General features: G+C 33.5%; 1 protein-coding gene across 9 annotated transcripts in view; it reads left to right on the forward strand.

Annotated features, from left to right (window-relative positions):
- Nucleotides 1-26,719, forward strand: part of CUNH3orf67 (chromosome unknown C3orf67 homolog) — a 211,036-nt gene that overhangs the window by 116,725 nt on the left and 67,592 nt on the right. For 7 of the 9 annotated variants that reach the window (XM_025050713.1, XM_006917500.3, XM_025050715.1 and 4 more), the window contains 5 exons: nt 12,648-12,784; nt 13,448-13,610; nt 15,001-15,117; nt 16,264-16,386; nt 18,721-19,022. In XM_025050713.1, the coding sequence (XP_024906481.1) occupies nt 12,648-12,784; nt 13,448-13,610; nt 15,001-15,117; nt 16,264-16,386; nt 18,721-19,022 (842 nt within the window). Of the gene's footprint in view, nt 1-12,647; nt 12,785-13,447; nt 13,611-15,000; nt 15,118-16,263; nt 16,387-18,720; nt 19,023-20,699; nt 22,537-26,719 lie in introns of those variants that run through there. The other 2 variants (XM_025050721.1, XM_025050714.1) reach the window with 2 other exon arrangements.

The raw sequence follows: 26,719 nt of genomic DNA on the forward strand, positions 1-26,719 counted from the left end.
ATATATATAGAATACTTTTTAATATATCTTCGTTCCCTTATAAAGTGTGACTTTCTCTAAAAAGGGAACTTATTCTTCTATTTCGCTAGCTTCTAACACAGTACTTGCCATAGACCAGGCACTGCAAGCTCAAATTACTAAGGAGGCCAGTCAGAAAACATAAATAAAATGGGCTGATGCCTGGATATTTGCCACATAAAAACATTTTCTACTTCAACAGTGAGTCTCGTTGGGAATAAAGAGAGAAGTTAGGGAAGAGGAGTGAGCTAGTGCTTCAAGAAATTGTTCTCTACTGTTAAAACAGTAACATTAACTACTATGCAAATGATACAATGAATGGCAATTAACACTCAGCTCCTGCGAGGGAGCTATAGGGAGTAGTGAGGACTGCAGCAAACTAGAAGCTCATTCTCGGTCCAGAAAGGGTAACCACAATTCAGTTCTAGCCAAGTGTTGCCTTGTAAGAATATAGGCCCAGTCTCACCAGATCTTCCCTTCTTTTTTTTCAAGACTGAGCATCCCAATGTTTATGATAAGTCTCCCAATTTTAAAATATTGTCTAACATCTAAATTGTTTTAAAAACACTGTCTGAGCCTACTAACTAAACATGCCAAGACTACCAGTTTTCTACTGCTATAATAGACACTCATTAGCTATTGACCAAATGAATGAATAGTACTTTCAAGTCAACAAAGCTAATATTATTGAGATGAATGGTTCTCCTGTATATTAGAATCACTTGAGACATTTTAAAAGTGACTGATATAAAAATTTTTTTCCTAATGTCTATGCTTCATCCCCAAAGATTCTGATATGGCCTGGGGTGGATTTTTTTAACTCCCGTAGCAACTCTGATGTGCAGCCAGGGTTGAGAACCACTGGATCACTTATCCCCACAAAGGTCATATGGTTTAGATGACATTCATAAACATGTAATTCAGAGGAAGGTGAAATGATGGTCATAATAAGGCACTTATGGAGGAAGTAGATCTTGAAAGTATTCAGTATATGCTTATGTAAGTTTTTATAATAAATGAATGTAAGATTTATGGATGTGTAAGATGGTGCAGAATACTGAGCAAAGATAAAGAGACAGCAAAATGCATGGATGAGTTTACTGAGGAATTAGTAAGACGAATGGCCTGAGTAGGCAGAATGGCTGTTTTAGAATAATACAAGAAGAGTATGCCTCATGTATCTATAGTAGAGAAATGATAACTTCTTTAGAAAGTTGAATTTGCCATCAAGATTCAAGGTGAATTTTTAAGTCAAGTGAGTCCAGAGGTTAAGGATTACAACGAAGATGTCTTTACAGCAATCTAGGCATAAAATGACAAGAGGCTGTAAAAGTGGAAAGGGAGGACCCTGAGAGAAACTGCAGGGGAAAAACTGGCAGAACTTGTTGAGTATCATATAACAGATGGGGAAAAGAGAGTGGTCAAAGTTTGAGAGCAAAGTGGAAACGGGAAAAAGGTAAACATGAAATGAATGAGTTGTAAAAATAGACTAAGTTTTACTCTTTATATTTATCCTATATTCATTTTTTCTGATGAATTTTCTATATGTCAGTGCTAAATTATATATTCGTAGAGAATTGGAACCAATTTTGTAACTTTTTCAATATAAACCCTAGCAGAAGACTGTGTAAATAGGCACTCCTTTTAAAACCCTTTTAAAAAATTTCCAAACTTACAGAAGAGGGAATATATAATGAACCCTCATGTCCCTATCACCTGCTTCCACAATTGCCAACTTTAAGCAGCACTTTTTGATAGCAGTGAGGGCGCAGGTAGTGAGAATTTGTATATTATATATACTGACTTTAGACAGATGGAGTGGGGGACTAAGGAAGACAATATATACAATCCATGTTCATTAAGGTACCTGTAGAAAATATATAAAAGGATGAAAAAGATCTCACTATCCAGACAGCTGCTGTAAACACCTTGGGTCACGATTCAGTCTTAATGGAAGATTTGTCACAGAATGAAATGAGTAAGTGTTTTTGATAAGTGAACGCACTATTCGTATCTAAGAGGCTGTGATAGCTTTCAGTAACAGAAATGACTAAGTTGTAAAGCCTATCAGATAACGCTATGCAATGTAAATGCTTTATTTTTCTTTTCTGTAACTTAATGTTTTAAGAATTAATTATGCCTTTAAATAAAAATGCAAGTCTATATCTAGATATTTTAAATGTCTTTTTTATTTAAAGTTTAAGGACACTTATAATGCCTGAGATTAAAGAGGAATTTGAATAAATATAATTGCATCATTAATTCAATCTTATAATTAAACAGAACTTTTTTATAGGCCATATTTGATCTCAACTTTAGTAGAGAATATTAGTTTATATTTTGCAAATTCTATAAATGGGCTCTCAATGCATACTAATAGTTAACTTGCATCATATATATGGTAAATTAATAATTGCCATCTAATAGCATATTTCTTCTGCCCTCTGAATCCCAATTATATTTATATTCATTTCTAACCATAGGTTTCAAGATTGTTCTTCTTAAGTAAATCTCATTGCACATATTTGGCAGCTAAGGTTACATGAACATACATTGAACTTTGTGGTTCTCTTTCTATAAATAATTTCAATTGCTAATTTTGACATTTGTGGGCTTTGAAACTTACTATAAATGAACATAACAATAATTATTGTTTTCTGTGTAAGATATTTTATTTGAAAGGGGTAGCTAATGAATAGTGCCCAAGGGCAGATTTTTTAATCATGTAAAAGCCAGGAGATATTTATTCATTTGAACTATGTTTTTGTGTCTTTCTAAAAATAAAAGAAAAAGGACTCCCTATGATGAAATTTGAATTGCCAGAGAAATGGTGTACTCTTGTAATTGACTGTACAATACTCATGTAAATTGTGATATTTTTTTATAAATGCACATATTGAGAGATCCCAATGAAGCCACTAGAGGAAAATGTAGTTGTTTCCTATGGGTGCTTTCTAGCATGTTCATGCGAGCAAAAAGGGAAATGTTGAAACTTCTGTTTTAGAGTGCATTTTATTGAATGTCATATAACTCGATCAAGAGGATTAAATGAAATTAATAAAATAATTGTATTTCCATGAAGCCAATGTTACCACATATTCACACTGTTCACTTTGTCAATTCCTGGTGCACGATAGCTAATAACTGTTAGTCTGCAGAGGACGTGAGATCTGATGATCTTATTTTCATTGAGGGAACCCCAGTTTAACTAAACCAGAGAATCGGGTCTGGTTATTGAAGGTGATCATTCAGCTACTAATGACAAGATGTAGTAGTCTGTTAAGCACAAATCATAACTAGTAATTTATTTAAAAATTAGGAGGCAGTTTTTTCAAGTGCCCTTCTTTCCACAGCAGCAGTCTCATTGGATTTTTACTCCTTTTTAAATAAGAAGAGACTGACATCCCTATCTCCTAGCACAATTGCAAACAGGTAAATTAATGCATCTAGCAAAACCATGAAATAATCATCTAACTATAGTTGGCATTAGTGAGATCCTTATTACAGTTTCTTCTTTGGGTTCCACATTATAAAAGTAAAATTCAAATCAAGCAACAAAATCTACTGTAAAGTAGAACCTAAAAGAAAAAGGAGTTAGATTCTGACTTTAGGAAAAAACAAGATACTCTTTGATTTCTTCTTTTCTAAACTCAGACTTTTGGTAAGTCTCAATTTAGGGTTGTTGTTAAAGGGATGACACAATTTCTAATTCCAGAGTCTGATAAGAATTCAGAGTAAATTCAAGCTATCTCTTACATGTGAATTACATACCCTTTCCCTATCTTTAGTATTAATAAAGCATAACTACTCACATTTATTTATTAAAATTTTTTTAAATGTGAAAGATATTTAGTATGGATAGTGATACAGTATCTGTGAAATCTGTTATAGCACAGATTATTTATAAGGTGAATTTTAGTTTTTCTCTGATATTTCTGCCAAATGTTGAAAAAACTTAGATATGTAAAACAATATCAAATATGAAAAATACGTTTAATCAGTTTTATAATTGTGCTGCTTTTGTAGGATTGATTCATTCCAATCTTTACATTTCTCCTTTAGATGTCTATTATAGCATTGCTTATTAATAACAAGCCTCCTCACCCCCCAAAAATAACAAAAACCTAGAGACAAACTACTTGGGCATAATAGGGAATTGATTAAATAGCCACACAATAAGATATTGTGTATGCAGATATACGGATGATCTGATCTGCTTCTGATGGTCTAGAAAGGTCACTAAACCTGTCAGTCAATAAAAAACGAAAACTGAGAATGCTATTTCTATATGCGCCCTTTGATATAAATAAAAAAGATAATTGCCTAGGGATGCTGCTATATGCATAAAGTTTTAAAGAAAACACAAGAAAATTAATAATGACCTTTAGGAACAGGAACTAGCAGAGACAGGGGAAGGTAAGTAAGACTATTGTGTCTCATATCATCTTTATTAGAGAATTTTAATTTTCTAAATATATTCACAGTTTATTATATCAACAGATGTATTATGTTAGAGAAAATATGTTTCTTCTGTATACTTCTCTCTTTTGAAAACCCAAAGAATTGCTATACAATTAAAATATATTTTTCTATTTAATATCAATATTTTCCTTTAAAATATATAAATGGGAAGGAAATCCAGAATTACTGGCAAAATAAAATTTTAAGTACATAGGGAAATATATATGATAATCTGTACTATATCAGTATGAATTATGCTGACATACATTTTCACTAGTGGTGAACATAGTATTATAATCATCAATGATCTCCAATAACCCCAAAGACACTCTTCTGTAACATCACCCTGTTTTTATTTTTATCACAGCACTTATTTCCGATACTTTCTGTGTACTTGTTTGCTTATTGCTACCTCCCACACTGGAATTTGAGCTTAAAAACTGCAGAGGTCCTATTTATTGTTGTATTTCTAGCACCTAACTCAATGCTTAACACCTCTTGTAAGCTTTATAAATATTTGTTGATTAAGTGATCAAATGAATAAATAAAATGCTAGCTACATAATTTGAGTAGGTAAGTACATTAAGCAACAAATCATCATCATCATTATCATTGTCTTTATTATCATCAACAATGTGTTTGAGTTTTTACTGTGTTCTAAGCACTAAACCCTTTCCATAGCGTATTAATCAGGGTTCTCCAGAGAAACAGAATATATATAGAAAGAGAGACAGACAGACAGACAAAGACAGACTTAGTATAAGAAATTGGCTCACACATTTATGGAAACTGAGAAGTCTCAGAATCTTCATTCAATAAGCTGGAGACCCAGGAAAGTCAATGGTGTAGTTCTTGCCCGAGTCTGAACATTTTAGAACCAGGAGAGCTGATGGTGCCAGTTCCATTCAGAGAGTGGGAGAAGACCAAGGTCCCAGCTCAAACGGTCAGGCAGAGAGATCAAATCTTCCCTTCCTCCACCTTTTTGTTCTATTCAAGCCTTCAATGGATTGGATGATGCCCACAGATATCGGTCAGGGCGGGGGGCAATCTGCTTTATTCAGGCTACTGATTCAAATGTTAATTTTGTCTAGAAACACACTTGCAGTCACACTCAGAATAATATTTAATCTGGGTACCCAGTCAAGTTGACACATAAAATTAACCATTTCACATAGCATATTCCATTAATCCTCTCACATACTTTTTTATGTAGAAACCATCGTAATCTTTATTCTGTAGATGAGGAAACTGAAGCTTACAAAGATAAAGTAATTAGTGAGTGGTAGAGCTGGGATGACTAGGCAGTCTGGTTTCAGAGATGCATTCTTAACTACTGACTCTAGTATGCAATTTCTCCTTACTAGTTTTAAAGATTTTCCTCTAGGGTACCTTTCTGTTTTACAAGAAACTTCTATTTCCAAGCCCAAAAGATGGAAATTATCTACCAAAGACTTTATTATATATAAGCTGTACTCTTTGTTCAAAATGGAAAATTTTCTTGAGATGATAAAATCATTTTCCTAAAAATGTTTCTTTAGTCATTAAGAGTAAAGAACAAAACTAAACTAACTATAACTTTTTAATAAATTAAGATTTTTGTGAAGAATAATATCTTGTACTTTATTATTTTTTATCTTACTGATATATCTTACCTTTACACACAGATAGTGTTTTTACATTGTCGAAGTTCTACTCAAGTTCAGAGAAGAAAGAGATATTCTAATTTTACTTTTTAACATTTTATTGCCTTTCAAAAATGTCTTAATCTTTTTATTTATGAGATAAGGTAAATACTGGTTTGAATTATTTGCAAAAGACTGATTTTACTCACCTATGAGCCTTTCCTTCTTTAGTCATTTACCTACCTACTGTCTTTTCATCGTGTATCCAGGATTTAAAGACTAACAGTCCTCTAACTGGTCTAAAAAAAGTTTTTAACTAAAACTAATTTGTATAGGACATGCACTCTCAAATTAGCCAGAGTTCCCCCCACATTCTTCATGTGCCTGCTTGTCATATATGTGTTACCTGCTCGGCACTGAAACCACTTCAGTTTGTTCTTCCCTCAACCCAACACTTTCTTTTTTCTAAAAGAGGATATTATAGTATTGTTTTATACTTGACTCTTCACAAACCCCATTATTCTTCATCACATATATTAATTATCACACTTATGAAGTTTTTGTATTAATCTATATAATCAGTAATAGGCCACTTTTCAGATAGCGAAACAAAAGTTTTTAGTTAGATGGCTTCCCAACACTGCATAGAAAATAAATAGTGAATTAGGAAGAATCCTATGCAATGCCCTTCTGGGCCACCAAGGGCAGCATCATATGTGGGGAAAAGAAGGCACAAAGAGGCCTTGGGACACTTGGATTCTGAGCTCCCACTCTGTGTGGACAGATCTCTAAACGTCGTGAGTCTCAGTTTTGTCAGCTGTGGAGATGGGATAATATCACACAAAGTGACTAGAAATTGCATAGAGATCATGTATGTATCATCATATCCGTCATCTTTTAGATCTCAAGTTGAATGTCATTTCTCTGACTCCAAAGACTAAATACAAGCCATCTGTAAAACACGTATAACCTTTGAATTTTTCTTTCATAGATCTTATCACAGTTGTAATCATGTAGTTTACTTGCTTTAATATCTGTCTCCCCATGAGACTGTGAGCTCCTTGAAGGAGGTGATGTGTCCACCTTGTTTCCTGTCTTACAGTGCCTAGAGCAATGGCTGCCTAGAGTAGGTGCCCAGTCACTAATGGAAGAATGGGTGAATGAAGGAATAAATGATTGTGAATGGACTTTGCAAATTAAATGCTATTCAAAATGGAAGATATTGATATATTTACTAAGCATTTACTCCCTACTAAGCACAGTATCTAGCATGTTACATACATGTTTCATATAATCTAACAAAAACATGACTTAAGTACTATTGTTATCCCAATTTTATGAATGAAGGTGAAGTTTCAGAAGGTTTAAGTACCTTGTCTAAAATAATATTGATCTACTGGATCAGCCTTTCTTTTGGATTTTGACATTCTTTGTAACAATGCACATATAATAAAAATTAATTCAAAGACTGGATTCTGGTAGCAAGTTTAATTCTGATTTGATTATTAGATAATAGACATAAGTCTCGAGCATGACCTCTCAATGATTAGGGTTGAAAATTCAGCAGGTTTTTCTGGTTAAGCTTTGAAAACCCTGCACCTTTAAATGACTACAATAATTACAACATTGTATCTTGAGACAAAAGAGTGTTTATTTTTCTAAAAGACAATTAGAGAGTAGACCCTCAGGTTTTATAGTCTAACTACAAAGGCATGTACCCCGCAGTAAAATAGCAAAATAATTAATGGTAACATCTCTGACCTACACCAAGTTCACTTTCCACAAACTCAAGAAAATGAAACGCCTAGAGCATAACTTTAATCTAATCTTGATTTTAACCTTGTATTATGCATATTGATATCCGCTCTTAAAAGAGCTCCTTTTAGAATTCAAAAGGCATGCATTTCTGCTTTTTATTAAGATTTTTCTCATTATAGAAATTTTGTTTCTTCTACTGTTTTTTAGAAACCAAAGGTCTAAATCACTTTTCCTTGTAAGTTTTAATTAGGACCCTATTATAGGAGATACATAGCATGATACATGTTTATAGAGATCATTGTGACAATTAATATAATTATAAACAGAATTATTAAAGTGAAACAAGCTTTAAGAATGTGTGTGTTAATTGCATTAATAAGTTTAAAGAGATACTAAATAGTAGAGTATTGGTATACTTTGTGGGGAAAAAATCTACTAAAATTTGTAAAATTTTAAAAATAGATTTAAATTTAAATACACAGTGGTAGATTACTCTTTTTAAAAATCCTATAGTAGATCCTCTTTTAAAATACAGAATAACACCTAATTTTCTGTGATTTAGATTATACATATCAGGTTTAGGTATGCCTCTAATAATCACTGGATATCCACTGCTAAGCAAGAAATCCCTCCAAGAAATTCGAAGTATTTAGGAATTTCAATTTTTTTAATTACTGTGAACTAGCTGATATGTTCATTTTGCTGGAATAACAGCTGGAACTGTGTCGGTATGATTTTTTTTTTTTCATTTTTATCAAGGTATAAGTTACATATAACATATAATAGTTTCAGGTACATACTGTAATAATTTGATATTTGTATATATTGTGAAATGATCACCACATTAAGTCTAGTTAACATAGTTATGAAATATGTTTTTCTTTGATAAGGACTTTTAAGATCTATTCTCTTAGCAGCTTCAAATATGCTTATAATATTAACTATAATCACCATGCTATATACATTACATCGCACAACTTATTTATTTTATAATTTGAAGTTTGTACCTTTTCAGTATGATTTTTTAAAATACTCCCCCCCACCCCCACCCCGACACACACACAAAATTCTCCTTTTACTCTTGGATACTGTCTACAGTTTTGGTGAGATTTATTCATTGTCTGCCATGTCCTATGCTAGGTTCAGCAAATGAGGGTACATACAGTACCAAATAAATGGTCTTTCTACTCAAAGGAATTTAAATTAATTGTTGGGGGGGGAACCTAAATATAGATAAAGAATATGAGAAAATATCAAGTAAATTGCCACTGTCAGATATTTGAACAGAAAGATATGCCCGTAGTCTCGTAGTTTCCATGACTGAAAAGAAAAACTCTTCTGGTACTGAAAATCTTGTCTAGGCCTATGCCATATCCCACACAGTTCCCTCAGTGGATATTTCTTTCTGGGGAAATCCACATTTGAAAACAAAATCAATAGTCTTGGATTTGTTCTACTAGTCATAAAAGGTACAAATGATGAGTCTATAATAGAGTTTTTCAATTGGCTTGGAATTTGAGTGTCATTTCTTTCTATTATCGACCCTGAGAGACTAACAGTGTTTTGTTGATTCCAAATGGATGGTTATAAAGACTGAAAAAATACAGATGCACACATAGCCAAATCTATTTGCTAACACTATGAATTTCACCTGTAACCCGGACAGGCACTTTATTGTGGTGCCATAGCACTGGCTACTGTTGAGAGCCACACCGTCTATGTAAATATCAAAGTCTTGGTCATTGTTAACCCTTCTTTCTCATTCCTCACATCATGGAAGTTGTCCAGTCCTGTTCAATCTTCTTCCTCAATTTATACATAAAACCTTCAGATGGATTTTTCTTAAAATGAAATTCCAATTATACTTAGATCCATTACATTTAATGATTTATTTTTCCTTTTGATCCATTACATTTAATGATTTATTCATTTTGCTCAGCAAGGATTTATTATATGCCTACTCTGTGTCAGGCATGGAGCTAGGTGCTAGTAATTCAGGGGTAACAAAGCAGGCTACTACTGAGTTTTATCTACCAAAGCACACACTATCAGAAAAACCCAAATACATGTAAAAGTGCAATAATTCTGACCAGTTCTGGGATGGAAAGGTTATGGGAGTACCTATACTGGGGGAATTTCCCTAATCAGAAAAGTTCAGGAAAATTTGTCTGAGGTAGTAATACATGAGCTGAAACATAAAAGCCAAGAGGAAATGGAAGAGTCTTCTAGCCATGGGGAAGACTCTTTGTACAAATGCTCTGGTAGGCAAGGAGAACTGAGGAGGCCAGTCTGAGAGAGCAGAAAGTGAAAGGTGTAAGGTATGAACTAAATATAGAAAAAATGCAATTTTTTGCAGGTGATTTTAAGGGCTCTTTTCTTAACCCTAAGAGCAGCAGGAAAGCCATTAAAAAGTTTTAAGTGAGGAAATTGAATGACCCAATCAGATTTATGTTTGTATAAGACCACTCTGGCTGCATTTTGGAAAAGGCATGGCACAGAGGGCCAGAGTAGACATAGTAGATTGCTGGAGAGGCTTTGAAATCATCCAGGAGAGGGATGGTAGTAGCTTGGATGCAGTGCTGGCAGAGGAGGTAGGGAGAAGTGGATATAGATTAGATGTGGAGAGGACAGAGAGATATGTCAAGAATGACATCTCGATTCTGACTTTTCAAACTGGATGGATTGTGGTACCACTCATTAAACCAAGTTTTCAGTTCCATCAGAGAGACCCTGGTCAAAAAGGCCACTGGATACAAAGAGTGTAGCTCAGAAGAGAACACCATGCTGGAGATAGAAATTAGGGAGGGACTCATCTGATATCTGAATCTGCCTTACAGTATCTTTCAAAATGATGGAAAATTTACCACCTCAACAACCAGACATGCTTTAATTAAATAAAGATGTTTCTTATGTTGGACTAAAAGCTTTTTGAAGTAAATTCTACTCATTAGTTCTGATTCTGCCCTTTGGACAAATGGAACCTCTCTCCTACATAATAGGGATTCAGGAATTTGAAGAAAACTAGAATTAGTACATCGCCTCACCACTTTGCCATCCACCTCAGATCTTTTGTCCAACACAAAATAAATAAAGAAAGAAAGAAAATCTTTCAGATCAATTCAGCAATCTAGCCCCTGCCCATCTCTTTAACTTCATCTATTACAAACCCAAAAACACCCAAAAAAACACCCATATACCCACGCATATTACTTCCATTAAGATCTAAATATTAAGAGCTTCCTAAGCATGGTATATTTCCACGAACATTTGTGCCTTTTCTCATGCTGTCGCATAGGAATGTTTTTTTAATTCTACCACATGTAAAATTGCAGCTCTATAGCAGAGGCTAATGAGACCAACTAGCTAACTATAGGAATCTTTTCAGGAGAATAAGTCAGACAGAAAGTGGCCATTAGCTCCTATGTGTCCAGAGCTATAGGACAAATGTGGACTCACTCAGAGACAACATAATTCAAGTTGGTCCTGTTTTGCAAATGGGACACAAGAGGTGGTTTTCTAAGTTGTGAGCAGTGTTTGGAGTTAAGAGCCACCACCCTCACCTGCTTTATTGATCACAGGAGGCTAACTGCAGCCACACAGAACCCCATAGTCCTGGTCGAATCAGGAGTTTCTGGGGCAGCCTTCCATATGGCCATTCAGAAACCCAGACTCTTTTAATCTACCTGCTGCTCTGGAGGCCTTCAAGTCCTTCACTGAATCTTCTGCATCTTGTCAAGAGATGAGGGAAGAGAGAGCCTAGAGGATCATACAGGAGGTTTTAGGGACCAGGAAGTGGTTTACACTTCTCACATTCCACTTCTTAGGTTTAATTAACCGGAACTCAAACACATGGCCCATAGAACTGAAAGGAAGGTTTACAAATGTAATTTAGCTGTGTTCCCAGAAGGCAAAGGCAGCAGGGTTTGATGAGCACACCTGCCTTATCCTAGAGGTGTTACCAATTTATTCTTTCTCTCCCAAACCTTCAGTGATTCAGTATTAGCCTTTTAAGGAATTTTTTAGTGTAACCCTAGTTTAGAATAGGCTCTTAGCATTTTAAGGCTTTTTTCAATGTGACCTTAGTCTATCTTTTCAACTAAACTGGGAATTTCATTATTCCCCAAGTAAACCCTACCTTTTCACTCTTCTCTGCCTCTATTCAAGCACTTTCTTCTGCTTAGGGTACCCTACATCTCTTATTCTTGAACACTTAGTCATCCAAAGTCCATTCGAGAGGTCACTTCTTCATTCTCACTAGTCTGCCTTATGTTGTAATTACCTGTTTACTTGTACTATCACCTCCCTTCAGGCTTCCTAAGAGCAAACAATATATCTTATCTATTTTGTGTCACTGACAGCCTCTAGGAAATGCCTGAGAGTGCTCAAGCAAACACTTGTTCAATTGAGTTGAATAGTTTTGTTTATTTAAATTATTTCCTTAAGAAAATAAGATGTATTTTTAGTAGTTTCTCTTGTTTTTTTTTTGTTGTTGTTGTTTTGTTTTTTTTTAGGGAAAACGTCTGTGGTAATAGTTCTCAAATGATAGCAGGCTTGTTAAATGATAGCGAAACTTGTTAAAATTATAGATTTCTCCCCACCCCCAAGATTCTAATTCTATAGATCTGATATATCTGATATTGGACCCTAGGCTCTCTGCATTTTTAATAAGTGTTCAGGGGGAGAGGAAATTCAGATCGTATGACACCTGGACTGTATTTTCATAAATATTGCAACACAATGTCATTACACCCATTAATGAACTATTATTACCTTCCTTTAACAAAACAGATCAGTTCATTAACAGAGGAACAGGTAGTGTGCGGAACAGTAAAATTCAAGATGTTTGTCATATCGCCTTTGGATCCAAAGTTCTTGGACCACCTCCACTCTCTGGCAGAAGAAATAACATGAGGCTATCCAGTGAGGTAGGAGCAAGGTTTGAAGAGCTTATCTACACATGAGTGGCGTGGGAAGGGAAGGGTTTTTTTTCTCCCTTACTGTGAGGGGAGAAAAGAGAGAAAGAGATACATGCCAAAATCAGAAGGCTTGAATAAATTTTGAACAGAAATTTTGGATTTTAAAAGACCTCAAAATTGTTTCCTTTTTTGTCATGTCAACACAATTAACAATTCTCAATATTCTTTTCTTTAAATGTGTTTACAGAACTTAAAGGTAAATATATATGAGCACATTTTGTGGTCTTTTCAAGGAGTTAGATAATTGCCAGATACCTTACAATGAACAGGTTTTCAAATGTTATAGTTTAATTTTTAATTTCCTCTGAATTTCTGACATACACAGTGATAATTTTCAATTCAACTCCTACCTACTAATGATAGAGTGTAACAAATAAGCACATTTTAATTTATGTGTCTAGGAGACATGTCTTCTGTTTTATCTTACATTACTTTTCTCCTTTCTAATTTTCTACCATAATTTACCTCTTCACCAATTTTTTAACCTCATTTCCTCTCATTTTTTAACCCTCATTCTTTATCCAAATATTATTTTTTTCTATGTAGATTCTATAGGAAATACATGCAATTTCTTTATTTTAAAATGTGCAGAATAATTCCTTTTTCTTATAGACAATGAGATCCATTGGGTCCAAAAATAACCGATCGTGCCAGCTGTCCACAGGAGAGAAGTGTGTTAACAGTGTGGAAATGTCAACCTTGCTGATATCTGAGACTGAGGAGCAAAGAGATAAAGAAAATATTTGCCAAACAAAGCAGACTGTACCTATTCATGGTAAGAAAGAATTATGCATAATGAATGATGGCTAATGAAAATAGCGACAGTGTTCTTGTTAAGATAAATCTGAAGTTATATTCGTGACTAGATCTTAAGTCCAAAGGATTACTTAAAAATGAAAAGTGTGGTACATATTGAAATGTGTTTAGAATTCATATGTATATACACACTTACATAATCTTCTGGAATCTATCATCCTATTCTGTTATTTCAAATTCCTTTAGTGCCCTTTGTTTTTACTTTATGATGACTGGTGAGGAAATAATATAGCATCCTCTTACCACTATATTTTAGAAACTCTGTCTACATTTTAAGTTTTCTTAACTTAATTTTATCTTATAATTAATCTTTCCCATTTGTAAAGTGCTCTTTGTTTTCTCTCACCTGTTGGTGAAGAAAAGACTTTGTCCCATTTTATAGATTGAGAGTTCAAGGTTAACAGAGAGATAAAGTGGTTTGTTTTCTGTAATCATTGGAGAGAATCAAGACTAGAGAACCCAGGGCTTGCCACTCTCTTTCGGTTTTTCCATTCTTACCTGTCTGGCTTTCCTGAGAGTTGAAATGGGGCAGGCATTTGGGTTCATGTTTTTTGATTTAGAAATTCATGAGCACTACTACACTTTACATCTTCCATGGAGTATAAAACTGAGATAAAGAAATGAATAACACAGATACTCAGTACCGGCCTAACCACTATCTGTGAGACTTAGATCAAGTTTCTTAACCCCTATAAGTCTCAGTTTCCTCATCTAAAATGGGGACACAGTTACTACTGGCACTAGTAGTAGTGATACATAACAGCTGCTTCAAAGGTCATTATGAAGATTCAGTGAGAAAAAATTAGCCAAGTACATCATATTGTGCCAAAAAATTAGGCATTCAGTAAATATTAAGTACTACTATGCATATTATTAGTATTATGGTATTAAATTATACGTAAGAATTCTTCAGGTTTGATATTAGTTGTCCAGGGTTCTTTTGGAAACTACCCTCTAAGTTCTTGTTGCATCATACTTAACTATGCTTCCTCTTTTTAAGAAAGAAAGAAATTTTCTGGATTGGCTGTCAGTTTCATTTTTTATATTTTTAATATAGCATGTTGCACGATTAACATTAATCAAATTACTTGTAGCTCTCTATAAGGTTATATTACGTGAATAAAATGTATTAGTAATTTTGAAAGCCGTAATATTGGAAAACCTTAATATTGGAATAGGAATAAATACCTGTTTTCTGTAAAGGAATAAGTTTTTGATATAACTTTACATAATGTCAAAGTGATACATGAGCATTCTCATTATAGCTATAATTATGCTTACTGAATTATTTCAAACCATATAGTACTTTCTGTTCTGACTTTCTGTTCTTTGATACGAAAATGTACCAGCCAATCTGCATATTATGCATCCGCATCCCCCTCAAGAACCATCAGCAGATAAGAATAATAACAGGAGAAGATTACGGTTAAAAAGCACCAGCAGAGAAAGGACAGAGACACTCAGCGGTATGGCACTGATTAAATACTATCTTTATATTATCTGTATATTACTCAGAGCAATGAGATCTCTCTCTGCAGGTTGTAAATTTCAAAGGATTATGAACCAATTCATTTAAAATATAAATGTCTGTTCTATAGGGATTATGGAAATCAAATTTTCTGCAAAAGAATTGCTCTAAAACCTTAACAGAGATTTGCTGGATTAAATAGACAGCACCACAGAAATAAAGGACTCCCAACTTCTACTTTCAAAGGCTGAATAAGTTTAAATTATTGTTTTTAAAAAATGGCCCTAAATTTGATAGAGGAAGTTCCTGCCTGCAGACTTTATTAAAATTGAACTTAACTCATAATTTTTTATGTTTCATTTATATTTCTTCCTTTTAAATTAGGCTCTTTCAGATTGGTTTTATGTTTGCTGTCTCTCCCTTTGGACTTCTTCCCATCTGATATAATGTAGGATATAATTTCAACCATTTGCAACCAGAAAAACATTAGACAAATATAGGTGACTATTAAGTTATTCTTTTAAGTAATGGATTTCAGGCATCTATGTGTAGGTTTGTATACACATGCATTAGTATTTCCCTAATCAAGCCTAGAATGTACCATGTACATATATGTTCACGAAATTTCTCAAAAATGTAGGATTCGTGGGTAAGCCAAAATTCAGCTTGCTAGATTTCATGTTATTTTTATAAAGTAGTAGGTAGAAAATTAATTGTGCAGTAATGCCTGTGCCCATTTCCTTAAGGCACTGCAGGAACAAACTTGGTTTAAAAGAGTTAAATTCAGTAAGAATTGTTATTTAAAGAAAACATACTTCATTTTACATGGAACCAAAGAAAAAAGTATAAGACTCTTTAAAAATTATATGGGTTTTGGAATTCTTTTTATTGCATATTTTAAAACTTAAATCTAAAATGTCCTCATGCAGATATCCAGGAATTTTAAGATGAACGTCCACAAAAATGCAGCTGACTTTCTCTGAAAACATTCTGCTGGGGGAAAAAAAAAGCCTGTATATAATCTATAGCGTCACCTCTAACTCGCTTTACAATACTATAGAAAAGTATACCAAATTAATACCATTCTTCGAAAATCAATTTTTATATTTAAAAAATATAGTGGAAAATATTTATTCTAATTAAGGCAGTTCTTCAGGAAATAACAGGAATGAAGATAAAGCAACAAGTGCCCTCACCACTGTGTCCCATCAAAGAACAGAGACATCGAACCCCAGCATTCCAGAACCCCAGTCTTCTGATCAAGCAGGTTTGCATCTTTCCATAATTGTTAATAATAAGATATAAATATGTTAAATATTTCAAACCGATTCATTTTGAAAAGTCATGATGCAGTCATCTGCTAAAATCTATCATTTTTTGTAAATCTCCTTCTAACCTCAATTTTATGTCAAACTTTAGTGGATGAAAGAGAATTTTTATTTTCAAGGTTTAATGCATCAGTTTTCTGTTAGAATGAAAATTTAAAATTTTAAAATTTTCACATGACATTGTCGCCCCTCCCCAGAAATTATCTATTGTTGCATTTCTCCAGTCCTCTTTAAAATGGAGAAGGTTGGATTATAGAGCATTGAGTCCATCAACATATCTTGCCTAGCAGGTGCATAATACTTTTACAAAAGCAAATTATTTTTGAGCAAGGAAAAAAGAAAAATAAATTAAAATTGTTTGTAATTTGTCAGTCTTATTTATGCAATGCTGAAACCTTCATTAAAATGTTAGGCACAATTAGTGTCTCTAGCATAAATCTGACTGTGTAGAAAAACTAATTAGATGTTTAGGTGATCATTCTTGCATTTATCTTGTTTGCTGCAATATTGTGATTACACAGTAATTTACATATTTTCTTTAGAAAACACACCAAATTATTCATTACAATTGATATGGAAATATTTGAAGTAAAACTACAAATTCCAAAAAAGCATGTGGTAGTGAGATAATTAGAGTTCGTTTGGAGTAAAATCACTCCTTTTACTTTAACTTATTGACAGTTAATATGTTTGGCAATAGGTCATATGAGTTTAATTACATAATGAAAATTTCCATATCTTTTCCTTCAATTTTTTTTTTTACATATCCATGAACATAATGCAACACATTGGTTTCAAAATCTTTCCAACCTCTTTTAAAGCACCTACTTTGTTTGCAAAGCACCTGCTATGTGTTTTAGCACCACACAAAAGGGTTTGTTATCCAAAAGAGGACAGTTCAGTGAAATCTATTTATTTCACCTGCTCACAGCTACATTGACTTAGGATCCTCCCCATCCCCTATGCAGGTGGTTAGATGAAGTAGATTCAGCCTGCCATTGGCCATTTATCTACAGACTCTGTCTATGAAAATATGCAAGCCTTGTCCCTAATCGATTTTGTCTAAGAAATGTACATTTATTGCCCTTTTATAGGCAAGTTATGCTACATAATGATAGTCTTAGTTTAAGAAACAGATGAATACAGTTGTGATGAACACAATTTTATTTGTGCATCAGTGTTATTCGTTGTTTATGCTTTCATAGTATAGGCTGTAGAGTTTCAAGTTGTCAGATCTTATATATCTCTTGAATACTTTTCTTGTAATAATAATAATAGTATTCAAGAGTCCAGGGTAGAATTACCAGGGCCACATTGTGGTTCTACAGAACACAGATTCTTATAAGATTTTTCACCAGTGATATAATGCAGCAAAAAGTAAGTTTCAGGAGAAATAGACTAAATTGAGAAAATGTTCAACTTTTTTCTGCTGTCATTATAAAGAAAGTAAGCATGCTTTTAATAATATTATACAGATTTGTCATTTCCAATTTACCTGGATCGTAGTTATAAAATCTACCTCAATGTTGAAAGGATTATAATTTTTTAAGTTTTTATAAAAATGTATCTCAGTGGTCGTATACAGTATTTTTAAAGAAAATGATGCTATGCAAAAAAAAAAATTCATATCAAAACATGCTCTACTAATATTAAACATAAAGATCTTTTTCACAGCAGAATTCACCAGTCACATTAACAAATATTTCTGTGGATTTACTACTGAAAAGTCTACTCAATTTAGTCTGTGACTTATCTTGTTCGAATCAGTAGAATGAACAAAAAAAGACTGTCAACCTTTTCATGGTTTCCTCTCCTCTGTGATTTATAATCCAAACAATGCCCGGATACGTTGTTTAAAGAAGCTTATTTGTTAAGTACTCTGTCCTCCTACAGTTAAAAGAAGATGTTAGTAAGTCAAACCCTTTCAAATTTGGAAGATTTTCTCCCTATGGAATGTCAGATTAATGAGACTGTACTGTAAAGAACTTGCTGCAAGACAGGTGATAATTATTGCAGACTTATAAATTTCCTGGTCAGTGTTTCAACTCAGATGGTGAGCAAGTGCACGTGAGTTGCCCATAGTTATAGGCACTGATCTATGGATCACATGTTTGGCAGATTACAAGATGGTGGATAAATTGGCTTCCTTGGCTTCTGCATTATTTAATACATCTCTGTTTCAACAAGAAGAAATAAGACTACCTGCCTAAAATAATACTTATGGAATTATTACATATTGTCCTCTAATTTTTGTCCTCTTTTCCAAATGTCAGATGAATGGATATTTCCCCATTCAGTGGCCAGCAGACAGTCTCTACTTCTGGATGATGACTCCTGCCACACTTCACACCTGTGGCTAGAAGCCAGCAAGGAAAGTGAACATGACCAGCAGGCAGAGGAAACTCAGATTGTTCCAAAGGATATTTTCACTTTTTCATCAAGACCACGATCAGCACCCCATGGAAAGACTCAGACTATGTCCCCAGAGGGGTGCCCATTTACTTCAGATCTAAAAGAGGATACCAGTGTGACCCAATTGGAGGATGATTTTTATGGCGGTGACAGCAGCGAAGAGGTACACTGCTTGATAAGTGAAATAGTTTTAAAGCACAGTTGTTCCATTAGCTCTAATAAGCACTAAAAGTAGTTGAAATGAAAGAGGGGAAATCAACTGCTATTGGAAATCAACTGCTATTAATAAAAACGCAGCAGATTGCAATGTCAGTCAACAGTTGCCTCAGGTTGTTATGGTAACTCTAAATTGCTGCCTTCTTTTTATTAACTGTCAGCCGATTTCATTTTTAATTATAGAAACCAGTTTTTGGTTTGTTTTTGTCTTTTCATTTTAATCTTTGTCTCATAGAATGAGAAATAATATGCAGTTTAGTTTTATGATAGCAAAACCAGTAAAACATCAGGAAGACATTGTTCTAGATCTCTGGGGAAATGGTGTTGCAGTTGCTAAGCATTCTGAGTTGACGGTTTTCTGGCGTCCTTAGTGCCCTGCCATCTTTTCACCTTAGATCTATTAGGACTCATTATTTTCCATATGGTCCCAGAATTTTAAGAGTTATGCCAATTAAAGTTTAGATAATGAATCATGGATTAGTTCTAGGACTTGCCTTACAAGAAATTTTTTGTTTATAATTATTTAGAATATAAATATATCTTATAAATTAAAATCATAAAAAGTAAGATCATAATATGTTTTTAAAACTTATTAAAAATCAAATTGAATATAGTTCCGAAGCATTTATTTAATACTTAATGCATTATGATAATTCTTCCCTGTATGAAATGAAATTATTTGTGAAATTTCTTTAGCTTTATTCCTTAATGATAAGCATTAACATTTTCTAGAAAAAGGAATTTTGAAAGCAGATTAAAGTCAAGTTATGGTTTAATAAAATTATACAAGTCATTTCTTTGTAGAAATTATAGAAATAATTAGAAAAATTTGTTGTGCATGCTTACACAACTTTGACTTAATAGTAATAAGTGATCAAGAATCTCCCTTTGGACAGTGGGATATAGATTAAACCCATAGCTCCTACCTTCAGAGCCAATCGCGAATATGATGAGATTGTTCAAGCAGTGATTATGGGTTTTTGCAACTTTTAATAAGTTTCTGTAGCAAAGTGCATGAGGAGATCCTTTTTTTCATAATATCCTTGCTTCTGAGTGTGATGAAACTATTAGTCTTAACAAACATAAACCTACTAAAAACGCTTTTGCACATAAATAGTCCATTTGATGCCAGCATTTTAAATATTGCTGTGGACATCTTTGTCTTTTGCCTTGACTAACCTCAAGCTATGAAACTATAAAATGGACATTTGTCTTCAGTATCTAGTATTGTTCCCACCCCAGCTGTCAATTTCTCTACAATATTAATTGGCTAATATGATAAATTAATTCATACCATTTCATTAATGGGAGAGTCCCATTCTCTTCCCCTCTGCACAGCACCATTGTTCTTACCTAACTGAAAAGAATTACTATGATGGTAGAAATGGTAGTTCTCTGGAAAACTTTGAGGGAAGTACTATGGGGAAACCACCTTTCAAATAACATCATGTGAGGAATTTACCACTTCCATCCATACAAAGGATAAGCCTTGAAAAGAAACAATAGAGTTTCATAGGGAAATGGAGAATACTAGTTCTGAATATTTTAAATTGTCATTACTTTATGAGCTTTCTTTTGCTACTAGCTACTCTGCTTGTGACATCCTTCAACATTTATTTTGCAGGCATATACTTATTACCAACTACATAAAATTTACAATGAATTCATCATGCATTACCCAAGCTCTAACTGGCATAGCTATCTGGTCACTCCTGTGCCATGACCATCAGAATGACCAGTAGCATATGGCTAGAGTCTGCAGTGGGATCATCTCATTGCTAACACCTGCCCTGGCCTACTTTTATTTAGAGCCCACTAAGAATGGCAGCCAAAGAGTGTGACAGAAGCCTCACCATATTATGCAGCTTTGGAGTTTGCTGTTAGAGGCAATAACAAGATACAAATAAAATGCAAAAATATGACCAACAAAAATGCTGGGCTGTATTTAAACAAGCCCTAGAATTTATAACGTTCACTTCTTTATCAAATTGGTGTGTTTGGGGATTTTTTTGTAAATTTTTTTCCTATAGGATTACTTCTCCTGTTTATTAATTATATAAGTCAATGGGAAATTGGATTACAAATTTAAATAAAATGTTTATTCACATATAGTCTTTGAAGGAAAACAAGTTAGTTAAAGCATCCTTACTATTCGTTACATTATTTTAGAATGTTATATCCTTAGAGCAACATAATTATCCTTAAGGAAAACATAATGTTATGTTATAAATAATGGTGCACGAATGAATGATAATTTCATGACTTATACTTGAAGTTTATAACTTGTAGTTAAAAGACTTTATTTGATGTTAGACCATTGAGTATTTTTAAAGGGAAATTAGATGTATTCAGTAGCATATAAACTAGGAAAAATTAAAACATGTTATCATGATAGAGGAAAAGCACACTTAATAGTAAAGGCTCATTAAAATAAGCTTTAAGTGATATATTGTCTTTGTCATATAAGTTGCTAATAATTAATTCACATCTGAGATCTTCATTAGTGTGAGAGCCTCAAAAGTATAAAATTTTTTTGTATGTGCTCTTGACTTAGTCTTTGCTTTGCTATGTATTTTATTCCTTAGGCAGTCGTATACACTAGTATGCCTGATAATTAATTTTGAAGTTGTACATCTTATTTAGAAAGCACAATATGCAAATATATTTTGTGGAGAGCTATAAAATCAAGACTGCCATGTAAAATGCATTATCTTAGGAAAGCTATCGAAACAGTGCATTTCACACTGTTGCAGCATCTGAAAGAAAAAAAAAAAAAGCATGATACTGTATGGTTTCTGTTTCATATCTTATGCCATTATATTTAATGTGGCTTCTAGTATATACATCTGGTTTGCAACTTGAAATAGTTAGCTTTATATTAATATTTTATTACTCCTCTAATTTAATTTTCATTTAGAAATACTGTAATTTTTTTTCCCCCAAGCTCTGGCTGTGTATCATATACTGAAGCAGGTATTTGCAAGGACAGGTTATTTGTCTCGTATAACAGTCCAAATTGGAACATTTGAGCCAAACGTTATCCATATTTGGATATGAATAATGTGAATTGACTACCTATAATTTTGAAATTAGCTAGGAAGCTTCCAGATCTTCTCTCCATCTAACTCTTTGGAGGCTTATAATTACAAAATTACAAACAACCGATTAAAAGGACCGTTTTAATCATTCCTCTCAGCTTTTCTGGGTATTGTTGCTTTCAAGATATCAGTAGTTAAGTTATTTCATTTTTTTCTTCCTGATAGCATATATTTCTGGGTTATACTATAAACCATTCACCCCTACATATTTAACTAATGATTTTGTTTTACTTTCTCACACACACATACATACAATAGAAAAGATATTTACATGAAGCTGCTTATATTTCTATGTAGCCTTTAAAAAAACTTTTAAATGTCAATTTATGTGTTGGAAAAAATATAGAAGGACTTTATTTTTAATATCTTGCCTCGCGTTTTTATTCTTGTGTATTATGAATTACAACATAACATACTATCTAAACCTGCCAGACATATTTAATATTATTCTGTGCGAGTAATTCTTTTAGGCTGTTCACATCTATGTGTCTTTATTGTTATCTTTTAAAGCTCTGTTCTTCTCTGAAAAACTCAGACCCCTTGGTTCCTGTGACTTGGCTCTTCATTGTTATATAGGTAGATAAAGACAATTCTGAAATTCTGACTGCTTAGAATAATATTCTACAACTTTTGCTAAAAGAGAAACATCTTGCAGATAAATATTTTATGTCGATAGGAGTTTTCACAAGAGATCTTTAAAGTGTTATCAGTTAAAATAGCATGAAGCCTACCTTATAGAAAAATACATTTTTGTCTTGAACAATTAAAGAAGCCTCATCGTTTTTTCCAAATATTTATGTGATGATGTTTGCCCATCCCATACAGTACCTAAAATGTAACATCATTGGCTACAGGTAAAGATGTTTATAAAAATAATTTCCCGACACCTTTTAATATCAAGCATGCTGCAGGTTAGTTGCTTGTTAAAAAGTCACATCTTCCTTTCATTTTATTTGTTTATAAACTAATAAAATGCATTATAAGACACCACTATCAATTATCTTTGTGACCCGGAGAAAACTATATTACTTTAATAGTTTCCTATAAGATTCAAGAGGTAGAGAAGTAGAAATACTTCTTGGATGGTTGTTCGTGAAGACATTTAAGATACATTTGGATGGTCAATCTTGTTATCATCAAAGAAAAAATGATTTTTTCATTCTATTATAACTAATATCTTTAGCTATATTTGTGCAAATAACTGTGCTCTTTAGTTGACATTAGAAATACATACCTATATCATCCTCTGTTGCCTGCTACTCCAACTAAAAGGTGCTGTCAGTTCACACATTTAGTTACTAAAACATTGGATAAAAGTAAAAACCCCTGCTGACTGAATCTCAATTACAAATTCAAAACTGCCATCAAAGTGTGTTTGGAATATTGCAGATGTGTTTTGTTACAGAAGTTTTAAGAATGTTATATGAGACATTATTCACAGTGGACTGAATTTAAAAAGCAATTGAAATATAAATAAATATGATCATCCACTTTTACAAAGGCTAAAACAGGATTCTATCCTGACTCACTCAGCATTAAAGTTGTAATAAAAAGAGCCTGGGTCCCATCTGCTCCAAGTAGATGACCCTCAAGAGTCATTAAAATTATCTTTTTAAAATTACAGCTCAGCAAGAGCAATCCATTTTGTGCATCGAGAACTTATTGTCCAAATGCCCATCTGCATGTCCTTTTAAGAAATGTAGTTCAACAGAGGAAGTGCTGGCTCCTTGGGGAAATCATTCTCATCTTCAGCGTGCATATGCTGTGCTACAGTTAATCAGGCAAATTCTATTGATGCTCCTGGCACTGGGGTGTGATTGAATATTTAACAAACAAATGTTTCTGAGCCCAGAAGACAAACAGTTCAAGAGATTTGGGACTTTTTAAAAAAAATATATTAAGTTAAATCAAAAGCGTTTTGTATTTGTTCTTCTGAAAACCAGATGAACAGATAATTGGAATGTAAAAATGGCTTGACAATTTCTTTACTACTCTGACAAATTATATGCAATTGCTATACAGGTTTTCAGTAGCTAAATCACAAACCAAAGGGGAAAAAGTGGTCGTTTTTCAATCAGATCATAGAAAGCTAACTTCTTATGCATATAACAAATGTATGTTATATTGCAAAAATTAAACCAAAAACATGTTAAGCTCAAATAAGTTACATAGGTGAGGTCAGTAAACATTATCTATACCCATATCATCTATTTTAGTAGGGAAAAAGCATTACTAAAGAAAGGAATTGGGTTTGCCAGTGCACCACTCCTAGTAAATACTATATGATTTTTTTATTCTCCATTTATTTCCTCTCTAAAAGAGAGACTGACCCAAGTTAAATCAAAATATTAGTCTCATATGTCATCCTTCCTTTCTCATTTATTCTAATTCTCCTTTCAGAATTTGGAATAAACCAGATTTAGTGTTCTGAGGCAACCAAAGTAAGCAAGCCTTTTGTACTTTATCCAGATTCTCCAGTTATTTGTGTTTTCCATATATTCAAAATAGCATGGAAACATATTCCCGTGGTAATGCAATACAACCGAGAGAATGCTCATCAGGGAACACAGCTAAGTCTGTCCACTTCTTGGCCCATCTTCACTTCTTGGCCCATCACATTAGAAAAAATGTGAGATGAATGTCCATATACATACTAATGAATATTTCTATGTATGTAATCACTGCTCATACCGAGCAAAAAGAAATATTTTACACCTAAGTAAACTACTGGAAGGAAGAAAAGGCTATGCTCTACCTCACCACAGGTGGAAAAATTGACTTCCTATCAAACAAATTGATTTTTTAAAGTGTTTTTTAAATGATGTAGCAAACATCTGGTTTTCCATGCATTCCTCTAAATTCTAATAACAGAACATCTGAAGCTCTTAAAATGACATTTACTACCTTCTACCTTATGAAATTATTACCTTCGTAGGTATCTATCTCCCTGTTATTAGACTCTGTACTTCTTGAGGGTTGGTGTCCATGTTATTCTTATCTGTGTATCTTAAGTAGTGCCTAGAAGATGCTTTACACATAGCAGAAGCTTAATAAATATTTATTGAACTAATGTTTATCACAAAAGATTTTAATTTCTGTCTATGTCATATACAAAATGTAATCCCAGAATGATCCATAGATTTGGACCCAAAGAGTCATACTTTTTCTACTTAACCAGCCTATATTTAGAGCCAATCTGTTTTAAATCCACAGTATATGTCTTTATTTTTTATTATGAAAATATGATGGAAATGAATAAGTAGAGAGTCTTTTGGTCTCAGAAATTCTACTGCCAATTAGTAAATTAAACTTGAATTAAAAAAAAAAAAAATGTTGGCAAATACAGAGCACTGTGTAGCAGCCAGATTCAAATAAAAAAAAAAATCAATCCTAGTTCCACTAGTTCCACCAGTACCTTCCTAGAACTAAGGCTTGGAGAATGTTTATATTTGCTGTTTACCTTCTCTAAACAAGACTAAACTTTTCTTCTTTTTTTATCTCTATGAAACAAAAATAGAAAGTGTCACCACTCCATTCCCTTGTAGTTTAGAACACCAGGCATTTTTTTAGATCTCTGGATCTCTTTCTAGCCTTCTGCCTGGAGGCAAGATTTTTCAACCACATGAATATCCTCTGGGTTCCCAGAATGGTATTAAGGGACAGGCTCACTCAGAAAGTGGTGTATAGCAGAGAGCGTTGCCCAATGCCCAGTACTGTTGAAAGTGCAGAAATATCCTCACTTATCTTATGTTTTCACTTTAGACATAAAATAAGGGCCGATGGATTGATACCCACTCACCATCTTTTCTTTACCCTATCTGGGACTCTGAAAAATAAGTTTCACTATCATTTATAAAGAAATGTATGATCAGAAGATCAAGCCAGCATAGACAAAGAAAATTTAGGCCCAGAATGAGTACCAAAAAAAAATGTTGATAAAAGATCCTTAGACACTCTGCAGGTTTCATTCTTTTCTACAGGTAGGCAAGCTATTTTCTAGGAGAGGTTCTAAGACCTGAGTGTACCTTTCTTGATAGCCCTGTTGTCTGCTAATCCTACCTACTTCCTATAAGAAGGGAAAATTATAACATGACAGGATCAGGGATCTCAGACTCCACGTAAGAGCTTTCCAGAGTCATTAAGTACAACATACTCTGCCTCCTACAGAACTCTCAAGTCAGCCCGGCCTCTCCATCATCACCACCATTGCTTTAACACAGCCACCTCACTATTTCTAATCATAGTAACTTAATCATCTCCTAATTGGCCTCCTTTTCTACTATCTCCATAGATACTCTAGACACTCCAGAAACAATAGTAACACAATCCCAAGTCTTCTATTTTATGCCATTGTGGCATTTCCCTATATCAAATTACTCTATGCCTCTTCATTGCCTTTGGGGAAAAGTCCCTGGATGGCTGGGATTACGTGCTGGTCTCCCATTATATTCCATCTGCAGTGCCCGGAGCAATACTTAGCTCATAATGAAGAAAGAAGAAAGAAAGAAAGAAAGAAAGAAAGAAAGAAAGAAAGAAAGAGAGAAAG

The sequence above is a fragment of the Pteropus alecto genome, unplaced genomic scaffold (genome assembly GCF_000325575.1).
Source record: "Pteropus alecto unplaced genomic scaffold, ASM32557v1 scaffold75, whole genome shotgun sequence".
In the NCBI taxonomy this organism is placed as follows: domain Eukaryota; kingdom Metazoa; phylum Chordata; class Mammalia; order Chiroptera; family Pteropodidae; genus Pteropus; species Pteropus alecto.